At 36.4% G+C, this 19017-nt stretch overlaps 2 protein-coding genes across 2 annotated transcripts; one reads left to right on the top strand and one right to left on the bottom strand.

Annotated features, from left to right (window-relative positions):
• Positions 1 to 5865: 5865 nt before the first annotated feature.
• LOC132185663 (protein CHAPERONE-LIKE PROTEIN OF POR1, chloroplastic) lies at positions 5866 to 9765 on the top strand. The gene is made up of 6 exons (XM_059599428.1): positions 5866 to 6048; positions 6462 to 6578; positions 6763 to 6848; positions 7827 to 8209; positions 9321 to 9397; positions 9493 to 9765. Exons 2-6 carry the CDS (start codon positions 6517 to 6519, stop codon positions 9641 to 9643), a joined length of 759 nt encoding a protein of 252 aa, XP_059455411.1. The 5' UTR covers positions 5866 to 6048; positions 6462 to 6516; the 3' UTR covers positions 9644 to 9765.
• A 2833-nt stretch (positions 9766 to 12598) lies between these two features.
• Positions 12599 to 15586, bottom strand: LOC132184359 (plant cysteine oxidase 3). The gene is made up of 5 exons (XM_059597971.1): positions 15309 to 15586; positions 14522 to 14673; positions 14087 to 14249; positions 13131 to 13331; positions 12599 to 12968 (listed from the first exon to the last, which is right to left on the bottom strand). The coding sequence occupies exons 1-5, from the start codon at positions 15520 to 15522 to the stop codon at positions 12841 to 12843; spliced, it is 858 nt and encodes a 285-aa protein (XP_059453954.1). The 5' UTR covers positions 15523 to 15586; the 3' UTR covers positions 12599 to 12840.
• Between the last annotated feature and the right edge of the window lie 3431 nt (positions 15587 to 19017).

Here is a 19017-nt window from a genome sequence, read left to right as displayed (position 1 = left end):
TAGGAGTTATAGACTTGACTCAATGATCAAAATGCCCTTAATTTGAATGACTTAGTAAAAAATTGCAGATCTGCCTCTATTCTAAAATTAATCGTAACTCATGAAACCGAAACCCAAATTAAGAACCCCGTACCCCCTCTCCCCGGAAGCTGGAGCACTTGGGCATCAAAATCCGACATAGCACTTGGGCATCAAAATCAAATACTCAAAACTTTCCATTCTCTTCTTATTTTTTCTACATTTATTCGACATCTAAAAAATTGTTTGTTCTTTCCTTTTTTTTTCAATATCTCCACTAATAACAAAGGGAACGTAGCTTTATGGATTCAACACTCTCCAATCAAATCTCGAAAAATTAAAACACTAACTAGCTACCAGAAAGTATATTAACAAGGAACCAAATCATGGTTCATACTAGAGAGAGGTACGCCGGAGAGAGAGCTACCACAGAGAGTTAAGTGTGCCGGAGAGAGTTGAGTGCACCAAAGAGAGAGAGGTGTGCCAGAAAGAGAGCTGCCAGAGAAAGAGAAACGTGCACCGGAGTGAGTGAGAGAGAGAGAGAGAGAGATAGAGAGAGTGAGAGAGTGATGAGGGAAGTGGGATTTTGGTCAAAAAATATGGTTTGAAAATTTCAGAAACTGCACCAATAGATGGGGCTAATTTATTTTGCGCACTCAATAGCGGCAACTACGGTCGTCGTTAATGAGCTCAAATAGCGGCGACCCAATATGTCACCACTGTTTGGGATTTTTTTTTTAAAAAAAAAAAAAAAAATTATACTTAAAATTTTTTAATTTTTATTTATTTATTTATTTATAATTTTTCTCTTGTAATATGTTTTTGTTATTATAATATTAACTAAAAATTTCCGTTTAATAAACTTTTATGATAAAGATCATTAAGTTTATATTTATCTTATAATTAATTATAAAATAATACAAAATCCAAAGATAATATAAGATCAATATAACTAAGGCAATAAGATAATATAAAAAGCTTACAGTTCAATTGAATGTTCGATTGAACCTTCAATTGTATCCAATTTGATCTATCAATTGATCATATCACGATCAATCGAACTAATTCATTAGGATCGATCGGATGTTTGATTGAACAATTAATCCTATCACGATTAATCGAACTAATTCGCTAGGATCGATCGGATGTTTAATTGATCATTTGATCCTATCACGATCAATTGAACTAATTCACCAGGATCGATTGGATGTTTGACCAACCATTTGATCTTATCATGATCAATCGAACTAATTCACCTAGATCGATCGGATGTTTGATCGATCATTTAATGCTATCACGCTCAATTTAATTAATTCATTAGGAGCGATCGGATATTTGATCGATCATTTAATCATATCACGATCAATCAAACTAATTCATTAGGAGCGATCAGATGTTTGATCGATCATTTATTCATGTCACGATCAATCAAATTAATTCAGTAGGATCGATCGGATGTTTAATTGATAATTTGATCCTATCACGATCAATCGAATTAATTGAGTAGGATCGATTGGACATTTGATTCTATCACGATCAATCGAACTAATTCATTAGGATCGATGAGATGTTTGATCGAACATTTGTTCCTATCACGATCAATCGAACTAATTCACCTAGATCGATCGCATGTTTGATCGAACATTTGATCCCATCACGATCAATCAGACTAATTCATTAGGATTGATTGGATGTTTGATCGATCATTTGATCATATCACGATGAATCGAACTAATTCACTTGGATCGATCGGATGTTTGATCGATCATTTGGTCCTATCACGATCAATCGAACTAATTCTTTAGGATCGATCAAATGTTCGATTTATCATTTGTTCCTATCACGATCAATCGAACTAATTCACCAGGATTTATTGGATGTTCGATGCATTTGATCCTATCACGATCAGTTGAACTAATTTATTAGGATCGATTGGATGTTTGATCGATCATTTGATTATATCACGATCAATCGAACTAATTCACCTAGATCAATCGGATGTTGGATCGGTCATTTGTTCGATCAAACATTTAAAAAAGAAATAAGAAATAGAAAACTTTATTAATAATATAGAAACAAAATTAACTTTTCTAAGTGTTTTAATTTAATAGGAGAATTTGTTTTCGTGATCAATCAAACTAATTTACTATGATCGATCGAATGTTTGATCAAAAATTTGATTCTATCACGATCAATCGAACTAATTCATTTGGATCGATCGGATGTTCAATCGATCATTTGATCCTATCACGATCAATCGATCATTTGATCCTATCACGATCAATCGAACTAATTCACCAAGATCAATCGGTTGTTCAATCAAACATTTAAATAAGAATAAGAAATAGAAAACTTCAATAATACCATTAGCGTCCACTAAATTGGACGCTAATCTTTAGCATCCACTTTAGGAATGGATGCTATTGATATATCATCAGCGTCCATTCTGTGTGGACACTGTTAATCTTATAGTTTTATTTGTTTTTTTGTTTTGTTTTGTTTTTTTTTTTTAAATTTTTTTAATTTTTTTTTACAAGACCATTAGCGTCTACTAAATTAGACGCTAATGATTTGTCTTCAGCGTCCACTTTAGGAGTGGATGCTATTAATATATCATTAGCGTCCACTATGTGTGGACGCTGTTAATCTTATAGTTTTATTTGTTTTTTTGTTTTTTTTTTTTTTTTTCTACAAGTCCATTAGCGTCCACTAAATTGGACGCTAATGATCCTTCATTAGCGTCCGTTATGTATCGACGTTGTTGAGCATTTAGTTTAAATTGTTTTTTATTTTTTTAATTTTGTACAAGTGTTTTTGGTGGACGTTAATGCTCCATTATTAGCGTCCACTGTCATAGTGGACGTTGTTGAGCTTTTAGTTTAAATTATTTTTAATTTTATTTTTTTTGGTTCAAGTGCTTTAGCGTCCACTTTAGTGGATGCTAATGCTCCATTTTTAGCGTCCAATGTCATAGTGGACGCTAATGATATATTATCAGCGTGCACTTTTGGTGGACGCTGTTAAGCTTTTAGTTTAATTTGTTTTTTATTGTTTTATTTTTGTACAAGTGCTTTAGCGTCCACTCTAATGCTCTATTATTAGCGTCCACTGTCATAGTGGACGCTAATGATATATCATCAGCATCCACTAAAAGACACAGTTGATCTTTTAGTTTAATTTGTTTTTTATTTTTTATTTTTGTACAAGTGCTTCGCTAATGCTCCATTATTAGTGTCCACTATGATTGAGGACAAATAATTTTTTTTATTTTTTATTTTATGTAGGACTAGTAGCATCCACTAAGAGTGGACGCTGATACTAAACTATTAGCCTCGACAAATATTGACATTAATAGTTATACTGTCGCCGCTAATAATTTTCCTGCCTTTAATATAATTCCCCGTTAGTATGTTAGCGACGAGGTAGTAGCGTCCACTGGAAAGCTGACGCTAATACTTATCTTTTGGGTCAACTATTAGCGTTCACTGAAATGTGGACGCTAATGCCTACACATTAGCATCGACTCTTAAAAGTTGACGCTAATATGTGAGCATTTGTGTTACTATGCAGTCGCCCCTAATAAGTCGCCCCTAATGAGTAGATTTTTTGTAGTGAGGGTGAGGGCACGTGTGAAAGATACCTTGTAGTAAATTTATGAAGAAAAAAAAATGAATTGAAAGAAAGCATTTTTCTGGCCAGTAAAGTAACTGGATTTTTTTTAAAAAAAAAAAAAAAAAAAAAAAAAAAAAAAGATGAGGGAAACCAACTATAAACTATTCTACCTGTTCGCAAGCATAGTAGCACTTACTCCCTAGGAGTTGTATAAGAGGAGTCTAGATGATGAGAATTGCAGGTACTTCTTCAAGTTCAACTGAGCCATAGCCATACTTAATCTCACCAACACATTAATAAAAATCAAAGTAATTTACACTAGATATTCTCATTACGAAATTTAAACCCATATCTTACAATATACTTAAACACTTTAAATTTTTTTTTTTTTTTTTTTTTTTTTGGAATTTGATCACACAAAAGGTACTTGAAACCCCAAGGCTACTTTCCCACTTAACCATTCCCACAGTTACAACTGACATGAAGCTTCTTTCACGAATAATACTATGCAAGGGAAATTTTAATTAAAAGTTGGATAGTGTTTTTAAACTTTAGGAAGCTTAGTGTCCAAATAGTGAAACTTTAGAAAAGTTTTATAAAATTTAGATTAAAATATGAATTTGGTGCAATACATTGTCTCAAACGTCATTTTTTTTAGCTGTTGTTATTTTTACAATTAAAAATATGAGAAATGCTTCAGTGCAATATAATATTCATTTTTTACCAATTTTTAGTGACGTAGCAGATGAATGATCACATGAAAGGAAAGATTCAAATTTGAAATTTGAATTTTAATCCTCTCTCCCCATCAAACAAGTTAATAAATATGAGCCAAATGTGGGCATTAGAGCATTAGCAGCAAGCTCCCTATAGTCAATTTTCTTTCCTATGTTTAGGAAAAATATCAAAAAAATTACAAAAAAACACTCACATCAGAAGCCCTAAATATAACAAATATTAAAGGCAATCTACAGTGTTTCCCAATGCATTGCAAAACACTGATGCCCAATGAATTATTAAATTATAAAAAATTGATTCTCTCTCTTCTCTCCATTCTCATTGGTTTCAATGATAAAAAGAAATAGTATTTAATTCATATATATATATATAAAAAAAAAAAAATCTACTGTGAAGTGTTTTTTTTTTATAGGAAATCAAAAAGTAGTTTTATTCCCTAAATTGAGGGAAAATAGTTGGGAAGCTACTGCTAGTGCTCTTAGAACATTTACAATGGAAGATCCAAATGTTGCTTTTATCTAAAGTGGCTATTCAAATTTGTAAAAAAAAACCCTTACATTGGATTAGCCAAAAAAAAAAAAAAAAAAAAAAACGAAAAGGATATTTGATTGGAAAAGCTAAAAAATAAAATAAAATAAATGTAGCAGTACTTTTCAAGAGAACTATTTTAGTTTTTATTGTTTCTCTAGAATGTTTTTCTTTTTTCAAATCTTTTCCCACTTTTAAGGGGTGATTGGTTTTTTTTTTGAAATGGTTTTTTGAATTAAATTAATAAAAAAATATTTTAATAGAATAGATAGAAAGATAACTAATAGGATGTAGAGGCATTTAAAAATTCATTAGCTAAACTAAATAAAAATTAGTTTTGAAAAGCTATTTTACATAAAAATTTGGCTTCTCCATTATGAATGCTCTTACATTATTTTTATATTACAGTGTTAGAGCATTTCCAATAGAAGAGCTAAATGTTACTTTTATCTAAAATGACTTTTCAAATGTTTAAAAAAACCCCTACATTGGATTAGCCAAAAGAAAATGTAAAATAGATATTTGATTGGAAAAGTTTTTAAAAAAAGCTAAATGTAGCAGCACTTTTCAAGGGAGCTATATTATTTTTCATTGTTTCTCTCACCTATTTTCTCTTTTTCTCAAATATTTTCCTACTTTTTCTCTACATGTTCTCTTTTTCCCAAAACTTTTATTGCTTTTTATAATATTTTAATAGAATAGATAGAAATATAATTAATCGGATGTAGAGACATATAAAAATGGCTTAACTAAACTAAATAAAAGTAAGTTTTGAAAAGCTGTTTTACATAAGAATATGGCTCATCCATTGAGAATGCTTTCGCACCGTAACATACCTCTAAAAATATAATTTTTAATTTTATAACCGGTAACCAGAATAACAACCGACCATTAATCGCTAAAAGTGGTCGCCCATATATATATATATATAAAATGAATTGAAATGACGTCGTTTCGTCTTAGGCTTTCAACATGTTTTGTTTCAGCCTAATCTTACAGTTGTCTCTTTTTCTCGACGCCCTCTAGCCCATCCGCTCATTCTCTCTCCGGCCTCTCCTCCTCTCACTCACTCTCTCGTCTTCCTCTCCTCTCGGCGGCTCCGCATTCTCTACCTCCGTTCGTCGTTCTCTCTGCCTTGGTGACCATTTTCATGTAAGTTTTTCTCTGAGATCTAATTACTTTGGGCTTTTGGGGTTTTAGGGTTAGAGAAATTTGGGAAAAACCTTGGCCAAAATTAATTTGATCCCGACTCTGCTTAATTAATTTGCCACTGAAATCTTGACTAGATATGCATCAACTTCTCCACGTGTACGTCGCTGCAGGTCTCTACATGTTTTATATATGTTTTTTTTGGCTTTGAAAGTTTCATTTTCTGTTTAGTTGGCGAGAAAACTAAGGGAAATAGAAATAGAAGAAAGTGTTAGCTGCTATATAGTTGAATTAGTCTAGTTTGGATTCTGGCGCTTGTTCTGTTGAATTGTGAAATTATGTAAAGTTTGAAGATTTCTGGGCAGCCAAACGGAGCATTAGTTATGTTTCTTGATCTGATTTTATTCACTGTTCAGCATGGTGTCCTCAAATTAGGGTTTCTCTCAACACAGTTGATCCGATCCACCGAACATGGCGTCCCTCTTGCTCTCCGAGGCTACTACGCTCTCCACTCATTTCCTTCCCAGAAAACCGTGAGTCTCTTCTTTTTTATTTTTATCTCTAAATGGGAAAGTCTAATTGAATCTCAAATTTCATTTTTCTGAAAATTTCTCTTTTGGTAATTCAATTGATACATTTAAGTTTATTTATTTTGAATCAATTTCTACAATTTTAATTTTATATTGTTATTATGCTTTTGTTTTGTGGGTTTTGTAGTTTCTTCTGTAGAAATGCGAAGAACCCGAAAATGTGTGGCATCACTTTTAGAAGCCCCAAATGTGCTTTGGATGCACCGTATGAAGGTATTCCCCCTTCCCCCTCCCCCTTTTTCTAATTAGTTTTTGTTTGATGTTAACGTGACTTTAATTCTGTATTGGGTTTATCTGTAAAAAATGAGCTGTAGGGATTTTATTTTATTTTTGTTTGTATTTCCATGAAAATAGATATAAGAAGAATGTAGTAAACGCTATGTGTTCCGATGGAAAATAATTTTGAGTGCAAGTTCTTCCAAAAAAAGTTCGGGTCTTTGAGACTAGGAATTATCTTGCAAGTTGATACATTTATAGTTTTGTGATTGTAGGGGAGGATGATATTTGATGTGGGGTTTTCCTAATAATCATACAAGTGATTGTGTACTTTCCTGCTGATTAGTCACAAAAAAATGAATTTTGGGTTACTATTCTGTTTATCGATTGCATTTCATTCTGAAATGTTCAGCTTGAATTGAGTATATCAGTTTCACTTCCACTATTTAGGGTTGGAAGTAATGGTAATTGGTAAGGCTCTAAGAAAAGGGCAGCAATGGGAAGCTAAGGTGAGATATTCAGAGCCAGTATTATAGTTCTGTCCTTCAACAAACCTTATGTGTTAAGAAAAAGTTCGAATCTTATCTTCTAAAAGGTTTTGTTGCCTCAGCTAGTCTGTTAAATGTATCCCAATCATGGAGAATGGTCTGGGTAGGGAATACATGATTTATTATGTTGACTGGAAACCTACCGTATAACCAAAAATGTGGTGTAATTCACTTGAGAGTTCCTTTCTTATCAATTAAGAGTATATGATACTCTTATTATTCAACTTTGTTTCCTGCATTTAAATTCTCTTTCATTTCTTGTTGGAATGGATGAGTTTGCACCTTTGTATGCTCAAAAGAATCATACTAAAAATTGTCCTTACTCAGGCTTGTTTAATAGATGGTGTGAATCATTGATTGTTTTGCATTGAAATTTATACCCCTTAGTCAGATATATCCTTACAAAATATTTATATTCTTTCCATAGGTAATGTCCAGAAATTTCCTCGATTAAGAGTGTGGGATCCTTATAAACGCCTTGGTGTTAGCCACGATGCCTCTGAGGAAGAAATTTGGGGATCACGCAATTTCCTCTTGCAACAATATACTGGCCATGAGAAAAGTGAGGAATCAATAGAAGCTGCATTTGAGAAAATACTGATGGCTAGCTTCCAACACAGGAAGAAAACAAAAATTAATTTGAAAAGCAAGTTGAAGAAGAAAGTGGAAGAATCTCCACCTTGGGTTAAGAGCTTGCTGGATTTTGTGGAACTTCCTCCAACTGATGTTATTTTTAGAAGATTGTTCCTCTTTGCGTTTATGGGTGGCTGGAGTATCATGAATTCTGCTGATGGTGGACCTGCTTTCCAGGTTTGTTAAATATTCTTTATCTTGGCATCTTATAAGAACGAGGCATCATTGTCCTTCCAATTTTATCCAGTTCTATGACTTGGAGCCTAATTTTAACTTGCTTGTTCTCTGTGATCAAGAATCTTGTCCAAATAAGCCTCCCTTCTAAAATGTGGAGTATCTAGTAACTGCTGGTCTGATTTCTTGCAATCAATTGTTGTTGCAAGTTGTTGAAAATTGGAAAAGAAAATGGTAGTAAAGGGGGTTAATGGATGCTGAACTCGCATCATTATGATGACAATTTCCTGATATAAAGGAGTGTTAGTAAATTGTTCTTTTCTTTTCTTTTTTCTTTAAGGAATTTAAAAAAAAGAAAAGAAAAAAAGACCAGTCATTCTGAACAAATGGGTAGGATCTTGGGCAGCCACCTTGCTGGGCCATCTGCAATGGAACTGATCCTTAGGCAGAGAACCATATCTTTTAAGAATTAGTATGCATAAAACCTATTTCGAAAATCAAGAATTGGATGATGTAGTGTCGCTTTTATTTAAAAATAGTGTTTCCGATAAACAAGAATAAATTCTTTAAAGGATTTAGATTTTAGCTATCTTTGATAACAAAGGTTAGTTAAAAGTTATGAGGATTTGGAATGACATTAAGCAATAACGAGTTAAAAAAGGAGGACCTGTCTGGTACTGTGAACAGTAACATGATGATAACTTTTAGGAATATAATGTGCCTTTATGTCATGAGCCAACATGGTTTGAATGTATGGCAGGTTCCTTCTGTAGCGTGGCTTTGTTGAGATAGACCTTGAGGTGTTCCGATAAACATTTCTGAACTCAATAAAAAATGTCTTCTCTCGCTTGTGATTCTATTATTTTAGTCAATTTTCTTCAGCCATTGTTTTTATTGTTTGACTTGAGATATTCTTGTACACTTTGTCATGGTGAGGAGTGAGAATTGAAACCTAAAACCTTCCCACTCCTCACCATTGCACCAGGGTGATATTTTCCCATCATTATTCAGCATTTATGCTTCTGAATGTTTATACATTCTTATAGCCTTCTCTTCTCCTCTCCTCTCCCTAAGCACTATATAGATGAAGTAAAGAGAAGATCTTTCGATGCAGGTTGCAGTTTCTTTGGCAGCTTGCATATATTTCCTCAATGAGAAAACAAAGAGCTTGGCCAGGGCTTCCATTATCGGGTATGTTTACATCCAAAACCTGACAAAAGTAGAAATTTTCAATCCATTTTCTGTTTCATGTTCTTTTAGTTACATGTTTGTTTGCTTCATCACAGACTTGGTGCTCTTGTGAGCGGCTGGATATGTGGTTCTCTCCTGGTCCCCAATATTCCAGCAATGCTATTACACCCAACTTGGACGCTAGAACTCCTAACTTCTCTTGTAGTATATTTCTTCTTATTTCTTGCTTGTACTTTTCTCAAGTAAAATTCCATCGACGCTATCATCACCATTTACTATTATTTGTTTTCTGAAAGTTTAGGGCAACAACAATCCTTGCAACATTTTTATATTGATGGAATTATGAGTAATCTACTTTTTTTCCAGCCTCCCTAACTGTGTGTGATTGTTTATGAAAGAAATGCAGCCTGTGACTAGGATTAAAAGCTGTTACTCTCTCTCTCTGAGTAATGTACTTTTTTTTTCCAGCCTCCCTAACTGTGTGTGCTTGTTTGAGAAGACCTGTGCTTTGAAAAGATCCAACCCGTTTTCACTAAAAAAAGCCCATCTTTGAAGGGGAAAGCCTGGCCCTTGGATAAAGGAAAACATGGCCCTCCTTTTCAGCAATTGAAATGTGCGTTTAACATTAGGCCTATTTTAAGGTGGGTTAGGCTCCCTCAAGTTGGGAAGGCCTCTTCTTCAGGTTGAGATCTGATGGTGGAAGTGGGCTTAGAGAGACAGGAGGTCGCTTGCGCTACTTTGAGCTCTGCCTAGCTTCGAGGTTCTCGGGTGGTCTCGCTGGCAGCTTGCATTGCCAAGGACATTGCACAAGTAGTGCAGTTTCCCTCAGGAGATGCATATGTCGAGTGTGTGATAGATGCTCTTCCCTCCATGGCAGAGCCTTCGTCGAAATTATCGTAACTCTTGGTGCCCCCCCGCGCCTGTTTCTGGGATTTCAATTTGATTGCAGCTTCTCCGCCATGAAGAGGAACTTGGAAGTGTGCGTTATGCTGGTGGACTTTCAGATCACCTTAGGGAGAAGAAAGAACCATTTCTCAAGGAAAGAGCGATCTGTCAACCTTTTGTTCTGCGATAAGGTACCGGATTAAAGTTGTCATCAGGGGACAAATCCCCTGAGCTGCAAGTCAAAGTGGATGTATAAAAATCTCGACAAATTTTTGGTTGAGTCTTTCAGCTTAGATGTCATTTAAAAGCATCAGCTGATTCATTATTACCATGGTCTCATTTTGAATTGAAACTATACTTGTGTGTGAGTGAATAACAAAGTTGTGTTTTTAAGCATCTATTGGATCCAGTGTATGGTCACTTCCAGATGTGAAGCAGTATTGTAGCTTTTCTTCTGCCCTTGTGGAAAATTGAATTCACTATCTTAGCAAGGATTGAATTTTATGGTGATGTGTGCATGCGTGCGTTCAACTAGGCTAGAGTTTGAAACTTTAGCACTTGAAATGTAAGGGCATTGATTGGTATGTTCATTACAATAACGCCTTGTCTCAAGAGTTTAAGTTAATAAAAAATTATATAAGTTTAATTTTTCCTCACTTTTGGAAACCAGCATTATGTACTAATTAATACTTTAACACTCATATGTGAAGTTTGATGTAGATAGATTTGGTGGGAAAAATAAATCAAACTTTGACGTCTCTATGCATGAAAGAGCCGCCCACAAATTGTCCCTTCGTCGTTTTTGGTGGTTGGCATATTCCATTGACTCCCTTGTGCCTCATCACAACGTAATTATTGTGATTTATTTTTTACAGGTTAAAGTAAAATCAAGAATCAGACCAATTAAGGGTGGGACACATTAACATCTAATAACCTGCAGACCTCTTCTACCTTTAAAGTTCATTCTGTTAAAATTTGAATGACAAAAAAGAATAATAAATAAATATTGAATTAGCCAACTATGAAGAATGAAGTTTTCCTATGAAACATACCTTGTAGTAAATTTATGAAGAAAAAAAACAAGCAAGGCAGACCAACTATAACTATTTTATCTGTGCGCAAGCATAATAATACTAACCCGCTGGGAGTTGCATAGGAGGAGCCTAAATAGTGATAACCGTAGGCATTCCTTTAAGTTCGATTGAACTATAGTCTAACTTAATCCCACCAATACGTCAATAAAAACTAAAGTAATTTACACTAATAAGACATAGAGATTCTCATTACAAAATATAAACTCATACCCTAATATCTACTTAACCACTTAAAAAACTTTTCTGGAATTTGATCACAAAAGTCGCTTAAAAACCCAAGGCTACTTTCCCACCTAACCAACCACCGGACCATTCCCACAGTTACAACTAACATGAAGCTTCTTCGACTAAGAAGGGAAGTTTTAAAGAAAACATGATCCAGTAATGCCTTTATTTACCATAATTAATTATGCGGCTAAAACTTTTCATATACGTGACATTTTCCCCACATCCATTGATGCTGGAGATTTTAAAAGCCAACTATGAAGGTTAAAAAATTGGGTATAAGAAAATAGAGCATGTGTAGCATTATTCTTTTCTAAATGTTGGGAACATTTATGTGATTTAATTACGTCATATACAACATTAACCCTTCCATAATAGTTTTTGTACTTTTTCTTTTATTTTTTAATAACGAAGAACCTTTCAAAGGGAATGCCACTTTAATGATAAATTTATAGGGCACATTAACCTAATTGAAAGATTAGGAAAGGGTGATTAATTTAGAAGGCTAAGCATCACTTTCCTTTTATTTATTTTTTTTATTATAGGAGACACTTATCATTTTATTGTCGGTGTTGACATAGGAAATTGACGATTTTTGTCAACTTCAAACAAAAATTGGTAGCAGAGAGTTATTTGTCATTTTTACTAGCCCAAAACAGAGTTTTTACGCCATTTTCTATACCTTAGAGTGCGTGCTAATTATAAATAGTTGGATGTGACTTATTTTGCATTTATCCCCAGCGCCTAACCTACTTTAGAAGTTGGACTAGTCCTTTTGAAGAAGTGGACATGGTATTATGTTTAATGGGCCCCATCCACTCCTCTCTTAAAATTCATGAAAAATGCCACAACAACTGCACTGAAAATAGATAGGGTTTAGAAATCGAGTTAAGGAAATGGGGCCAGACCAAATTTGTTAACACGTAGAAGTGTGGAATAAAATAATTTATATATATATATATATTGTAGAAACGAAAAGAAAAGAAAGAGCATAATATTGTAGAAACCCTTAACATCAAGGTTGGTGCAACAGAAACCCTTTGAATGCATTTCTTAGAAAAAGTGGCCAAAATTAATACATTCTATGAATACAATCCCCTCCAATCATCGACAAAAAGCACACTGCATCAGGCATCTTAGTGCCTCTTTAGTCAGACTACAGTGGTAAACATGCAACAACATTTTCTGGCCAATGGAAATGAGAAATGTGGGCTATCTACCAAACACAGGTGATGAGAGCTAGACCTGAATAGCTGGGCCAGCATATTTTCCCTGGCGCATATAGAGATCATCTGGTGTTTCTATCTCTGCAAGCCATGCATAATCCTCTTCTTTTCCGTTAATTATCTCCGTCCCGTTTCTTGCGGCTGCGGATGTTCAACAACCCACTCAAGTTAGTTGTCTAGATGTGATAACAAAAACAAGAAGAAGAAGAAGGAATTACAGAGCTATATATATGTCCATAAGGGCAAAGCAGAAACAGAGAAAAAGAAAACAATGACAATAAAAGGTCACATCAAGTTACTTACAGAAGGTTGAGTAAGGGTAGTCATGATAGTAAGTACATTTTCTGCCTGCTTCTTCTCTGTAGGGAGGTGAGAGGATGTCAAGCACAGCACAAGGGGTGACTGCGGTAAAACAATGCAAATTACCCCCACTCTTTTCATACAAAACTGTTGTCCCACACGGTGCTGTTAAAACCTTATCAACAGCCAACTTTGCCAATCTTACTGCAAATGAGAGAAATTTACATCAAAAGTTCCACATATTGACCCTCAACATCTGGAAAATTGGAAATAAAGAGAAAGATATAGAACTATATGATCCTTCACAAAAGCTCATGAGTGTTACAACCTCTCTGATTCACAATAATAAGATAATGTCAAACTACTCGTGAAATTTGGCTGCTTCAGAATCAAGAAAACAGCCATCCTGTTGCTTTTCAGACGATTGTACAGCAATGCAAAAGAATAAAACTGCTCTTTCTCTCTCTTTCAGTAAACAGTGGCATTGCCAAGTTACATATGCAGACCAGCTATTGGCAATAACTGGTGACTACAAAAATTGGGGGAGATTGTAGAAGAGTAAAGCCCACATTTCACATATGATGTGCACAATACAGTCATGCAAGCTGAAGTTATTTGATCATAACAGTCATCTGGAATCAAAGAGATGAGCTCAAATCAATGGTGTAAAATTTAGCCCATTGATTTATTTTTTAAGGGCTTCTTGGGACAAACCAATAGGGCAAAGTTCAACATGACCATCAAATTGGTAAATTATTATGGGAAATTGTGAGATTAAATCCCCATGCATAAAAAGCATGTTACAAGTTCCGTTCTCAGAAGATTTCTTGAAGTAGATAGGGGCTTCATAAGAGAAACTATCAGATGGGACATACACAGTAATCAAGCCAGAATGCCTTTTGCTAACTGTATGTCCTATAAACTTCCGCCACAAGCTAAAAATTACACAGAAAACATACCTGGAAAGGAACTTGGTCCCTTGCTTTCCTGGATTTGGGCAGGCTCAACCCAATCATAAGCTTTCACATGCAAAGAGCCATAGAGAACTTTGCTAAAAACAGTCATCCTGGGATGGTCATGGAGTGGAATAACTGCCGAAGTAGGAAAGCAGAATATACACATCTACAAATACAAATATAAACAAAAATGTCATACTCAGTATAAGTTATAATGAAACAGCTTGTCACAAGCACAACACCAGCCACACAGATAGCCACAGACACGTGCACAAAGAGGCAGTCTTAGATCCTGCTGTTAAATGATCTAAAGAACCAATCCCAATCTGTAAACAAAATTCGTCAAATAGGTCTTTTTTTTTTGTACATATTAGGAACTCCTATCGGCAGACTTAAACAAATTTTCATTCAGAAGATTATGAAGATGCTAGAAATTACCGTAAAACTATCACATTCATATATGTCCAGATAAGTTATTGGTTGTGCCCATCGTGCTACCCTGTTTAGTTCGGTAAGTCCAAAAAAGCCATGTCCTCGATCATCATCTGAATGTTCCTCTTTGAGGCCAACATCAGCTGGGCCAACTGTGTCTGTGATATCAATGATGAATCAGAAGCATAAAGCTAACATTTTACAACATAATGTGTATAAAATAAACATGAAATATAGCTTTCATGAGAAAAATGTGTATCCATTACCTATCAGGAAGACAATGTTTAAGCAGGATGAAATTTTGTGTGGAAATCCCTAATCAATCTCCAATGATTCACATTTTAGAAATTGCAACTGTAGTAGAATTGACGCCATTCATCAATCAATCAAAAGAATCCCTTAATACAAGAAGCAAATTCGATTCTAAGGCCCCTACTGATGTCCTCCTCGCGTAATTGAGATTTCCAAAGATTAATTCCAAGATGACCCCCCCTACTGCCTACATTAGGATACCAAATGTATTCACAGAAAGTATGACATTCTGATACCAAAAGTATTCACTATCAAAAGAATCCAAATGCATAAAACCGATTTCCAAAATCAAGCAGAGCCTCAATTCTCTAATCTCACAATCAAAACACTGCAAACTATTAAACAAATTCACATAATTTGCAATACCCATATCCATAGTTGAGCCAAGTTTGCAAATTTGGACGGAAAAAGTTGGAAAACTAGATGTAATATCAAAGCGTATTGATGAAGTTGAAGAAAAAATGAAAAAAGTGAGGAATACCCAAGAGAGAAGAGAGGCTCTGGACAGCTTTAGAAGAGGGAGGAGGTGTCCCTGAGGCTGAGGGCGTGAAAGTCTTGTTGCAGAGGTCGTAGAGAGCCTGAACTTTGGAGCTCTTCTTGGACATGCTTAGGTACCTTAGAAACACAGAGGAATTGGCTTTGTGTTGCAAAAATATCCACGCCTTATCGGATGCTTTTTGGAATTTCGTAAACATTTTGGTCTCGCTTGAGATTTTGAGAGAGAGAGAGAGAGCGAGAGAGAGTGACTGCCGCAGTGACTTCTTTCTGTTCCTGCCGCTACATTACGTTGCTCAGACAGCCTTCATACGTGTTGGGTAATGGGTCAGCTAGATGGAGCCCAACAGGCTGTCCAAACCCATTTGATGCACGAGCTCCATTTACACAAAGCCCAAATGAGAAACGGCCCAGCCCGACACGCAGGCCAACGAGTCTGGGACATTTCTAACTCGTTAAGCAAGCTCATATGATTCGCCACAACATTATCTTCACCAGATAGCGCCGAATTAAAAGATTTACACTGAAAATAACTCGGTATACTTATCTTCGCCACCTAACCAGATCACATGATTTGAATTTTGAATTCCTTAAGATCATGAAACAACCCATATCTTTGATCAACGCTGAGCAGCGAATAAAGATGTGAGGTTGGAATCCAACGGGTGATAATCATCCCCAAAAACCTATAAAGGGAAGCTACAGTTCATTATTAGGTACGTTGAGTTTTGATTGTGTTTATTGTTTCTCTTTAAACCTTTCATTAACTTAGGCATCAGAACTATCTCCCGCCGACACAACTCCGGCAGCTCTTATCCAGTTACTTTCTTTTCTCAGCAATGGACTCGGACATAGTAGCAGACTCAGACACAACGAAGAACCCGATTGATCCTTGGACATCCAATTACTCGGAGATAGTGCAGAGCCTTTCTTTCCTCAGTTAACATATTAGAACGTGCACATCATCACTCGGAAAACTATCATTAACAGTTTGGCACCGTCTATGGGAACGTCTCGGAGATGGTGCAACCACGTTCACACCCTCTCCCTCCTCCAAAAGGCGTAGCTGGAACGTCTAACAATCCAAATGCTCAGTTTGAGGAGTTCAGGAAGCACATGAATGAGTTTGTAGAGGCGTTGAAGAAGCAAAATGAAGATCTTGCTACTTGACTCACGGTGTCTGAGAGCCGTAATAGCTGGAGGGACCAAGAACGTGAAGAGAGGTGCACGAGAGCACACAGAGAGGTGTGAGCGAATCCGTGGAGAGAATCAAGCAGTGAGCCATGAGGACCATGTCAGTTCTGTCCGTGGCAGCCAACATACTACTGTATAGAACCATGAGGAGAATCATGGGGAATCTCATCCTTCTCGTCACAAGGAGGGATCTCATCCTTCTCGCCGAGAACATGGATCCCACCATTCTCGTCGTGAGCATGATTTTCGTCGTGAGAATGATAGATTGCCTCATGAAAGTGAGAGATCTCGACGTAGTCCATCTATTCATTCTCATCACGAGAGACGACACAACACAGATGTGGAGGATCTCAAGAAGAAGATGGAAAAAAGGGCTAAACAGATTGCAGATGGAGAAGATGAAACACCGTCCGAAGATCTAATTCAAAGTACCAATTTGCCCTATACAGATCGGGTGATGAGGTATCCCCTCCCTGACAAGTTCAAGACCCCACGAGTGGATAAGTATGATGGCAGCAGAGACCCCTCCGAGCATATGGAAAGCTTCCGAGCCCACTTTATTCTCCATGGCACTCCTGAACATGCCGAGCCTTCCCATTGACCTTGAAAGGACTAGCTAAAGATTGGTTTGGAGCACTGAATCCTAAGTCTGTGGATACTTTCAAGACTCTCGGACGCCTATTCTTAACTCAGTTCTTGGTGGTACGAAAGTGCAAGAAAAACCCTGCCTACCTCCTATCCCTCTAGCAAGGGAAGGATGAGTCGTTGAAAGAGTACATGCTGAGATTCAATCGGGAGAGGTTGACAGTTGAAAAGGTCAATGATGAAACAGTGCTTTCGGCTTTGATGAATGGAGTCAAAGCAGAAGGGCCATTGATGACCGAGCTTGCTCGGAAGAAGAAGTTGGTAACTCTTCCGTAGTTTACGAGTAAGGCTAAAGAGTTTATCAATCAAAAAGAAATGGTTGGAGCTTTAATGAAGTCCAAGGCAGAACTCCACCTAGCCAAACCCAGTGGCAAAGCACAAATGGAGGGTTCAGGAAAAAAGAGGAAGGATGAGAAAACACCTCTTAAGAGTCTACAAAAGAGGGGAGAGTCGCAACGCTAGTAGGGCCAAAAATTAACTCTGTTAAACACTATTGTAACTGATGTGTTCATGGAAATTAAGAGCAACTTGAACTTCAGATGGCCAACAAAGATGAGGACCCTTCTAACAAGCGTAACAATCAGAGATACTGTGAGTATCACAATGATCATGGTCAACCGAAGAGTGCATATCTCTGCGTTAACGAGATAGTAAATTTCATTAGAAATAGCAAACTGGTGAGGTTTTTGGCCGAGGAGCGAAACAGAGGTAGAGCCCCTTAAGAACCTCTATGAATAGTTGAAGGCTTTGAAAGAAGACAAGACGATTGTGTTGGTAGACAAAAAACATGATGACAAACTGAGGCAGGCTCGGGCTAACTACTAGAATCCTCAGAATCAAGATGTGATTGGGGAAATTCATACGATATCCGAGGGGGTTGGCTAGTGGAGGTGAGTCAAGCTCAGCAAGGAAAGATCATGCCCGAAGAGTGAACGTAGAAGAGGTACTCTTTCTTGAAAGACCATCCAAAGTCCAAAAGAAAGATTCGTTGATTCTGTCTTTCTCAGAAGAGGATGCAAAAGGGGTGGCCATGCCCCCACAATGATGTGCTTGTGGTTTTGGTAATAGTGGCTAATCACGCCATTCACCGAATTCTGCTGGACAATGGAAGCTTGGTTGATATAATATATGGGCCAGTCTTCAAACAGATGGGGATCGACCGAGATAGGATCAAACCATTTGGTTCACCGCTAGTTGGATTTGTAGGAGAGCAAGTTCAACCTATTGGGCTTATCTCTCGTCCTGCTACAACGGGAGCAGCCCCTAAACAAGCAACAATGATGGTACATTTCTTGGTGGTTGACCGACTATCTGCCTACAACGCAATTGTCGGTTGGCCAACATTAAATAAGTTAAGTGCTATCACCTCAACTTAACATTTGAAGCTGGAGTTGGAGAAGTGAAGGGAGATCAGGTGGCAACGAGGAAGTGTTATAACACTTCTATGAAGAAATCTTCAGTGTCTATGCCCCTTACGATCAGTAATGTGGCTGACAGAAAGGAAGGTGAGCTAAAAGGAGAGCCAGTTGAGGATCTGGTAGAAGTGTCTGTCGTACCAAATATCCACCTAAATTAACAGGCAAATGCTTAGCACGTTTTAACTAGCAAGTGCACGAAATCCAATAGTAGTATAGTTGGGCAAATACAAGATCATCCCACGAGGATTGTTAATTTTATTTAAAATTGATTTTCCCAAATTAAATTGCCAAATTGTCACAGATTTGCAATGTTGAAAAGATATAAAGGTAATGAAGAGGTTAGGGTTTTGATATCCACCACAAATCATACTAATTATGGAAATATTAGATCAATGTTCTAATCACATGGTATCTTAATGTTTGTCAATCTAAGGGCAT

Source organism: Corylus avellana, chromosome ca6 (assembly GCF_901000735.1).
Source record: "Corylus avellana chromosome ca6, CavTom2PMs-1.0".
In the NCBI taxonomy this organism is placed as follows: Eukaryota; Viridiplantae; Streptophyta; class Magnoliopsida; order Fagales; family Betulaceae; genus Corylus; species Corylus avellana.
The sequence above is the reverse complement of the archived record's forward strand: the minus strand, read 5'-3'. Positions and strand labels throughout refer to the sequence as shown.

Bases quoted from the DNA above. Each gene is read 5' to 3' on its own strand.
- LOC132185663 (XM_059599428.1), top strand. From the start codon at position 6,517: ATGGCGTCCCTCTTGCTCTCCGAGGCTACTACGCTCTCCACTCATTTC. The intron at 6,579-6,762 runs GTGAGTCTCTTC...TGGGTTTTGTAG, and splicing joins CATTTCCTTCCCAGAAAACC to TTTCTTCTGTAGAAATGCGA. The intron at 9,398-9,492 runs GTATGTTTACAT...GCTTCATCACAG, and splicing joins GCCAGGGCTTCCATTATCGG to ACTTGGTGCTCTTGTGAGCG.
- LOC132184359 (XM_059597971.1), bottom strand. From the start codon at position 15,522: ATGTTTACGAAATTCCAAAAAGCATCCGATAAGGCGTGGATATTTTTG. The intron at 14,674-15,308 runs GTATTCCTCACT...TTGATATCACAG, and splicing joins GAGCCTCTCTTCTCTCTTGG to ACACAGTTGGCCCAGCTGAT. The intron at 12,969-13,130 runs GTAAGTAACTTG...GAACATCCGCAG, and splicing joins CTACCCTTACTCAACCTTCT to CCGCAAGAAACGGGACGGAG.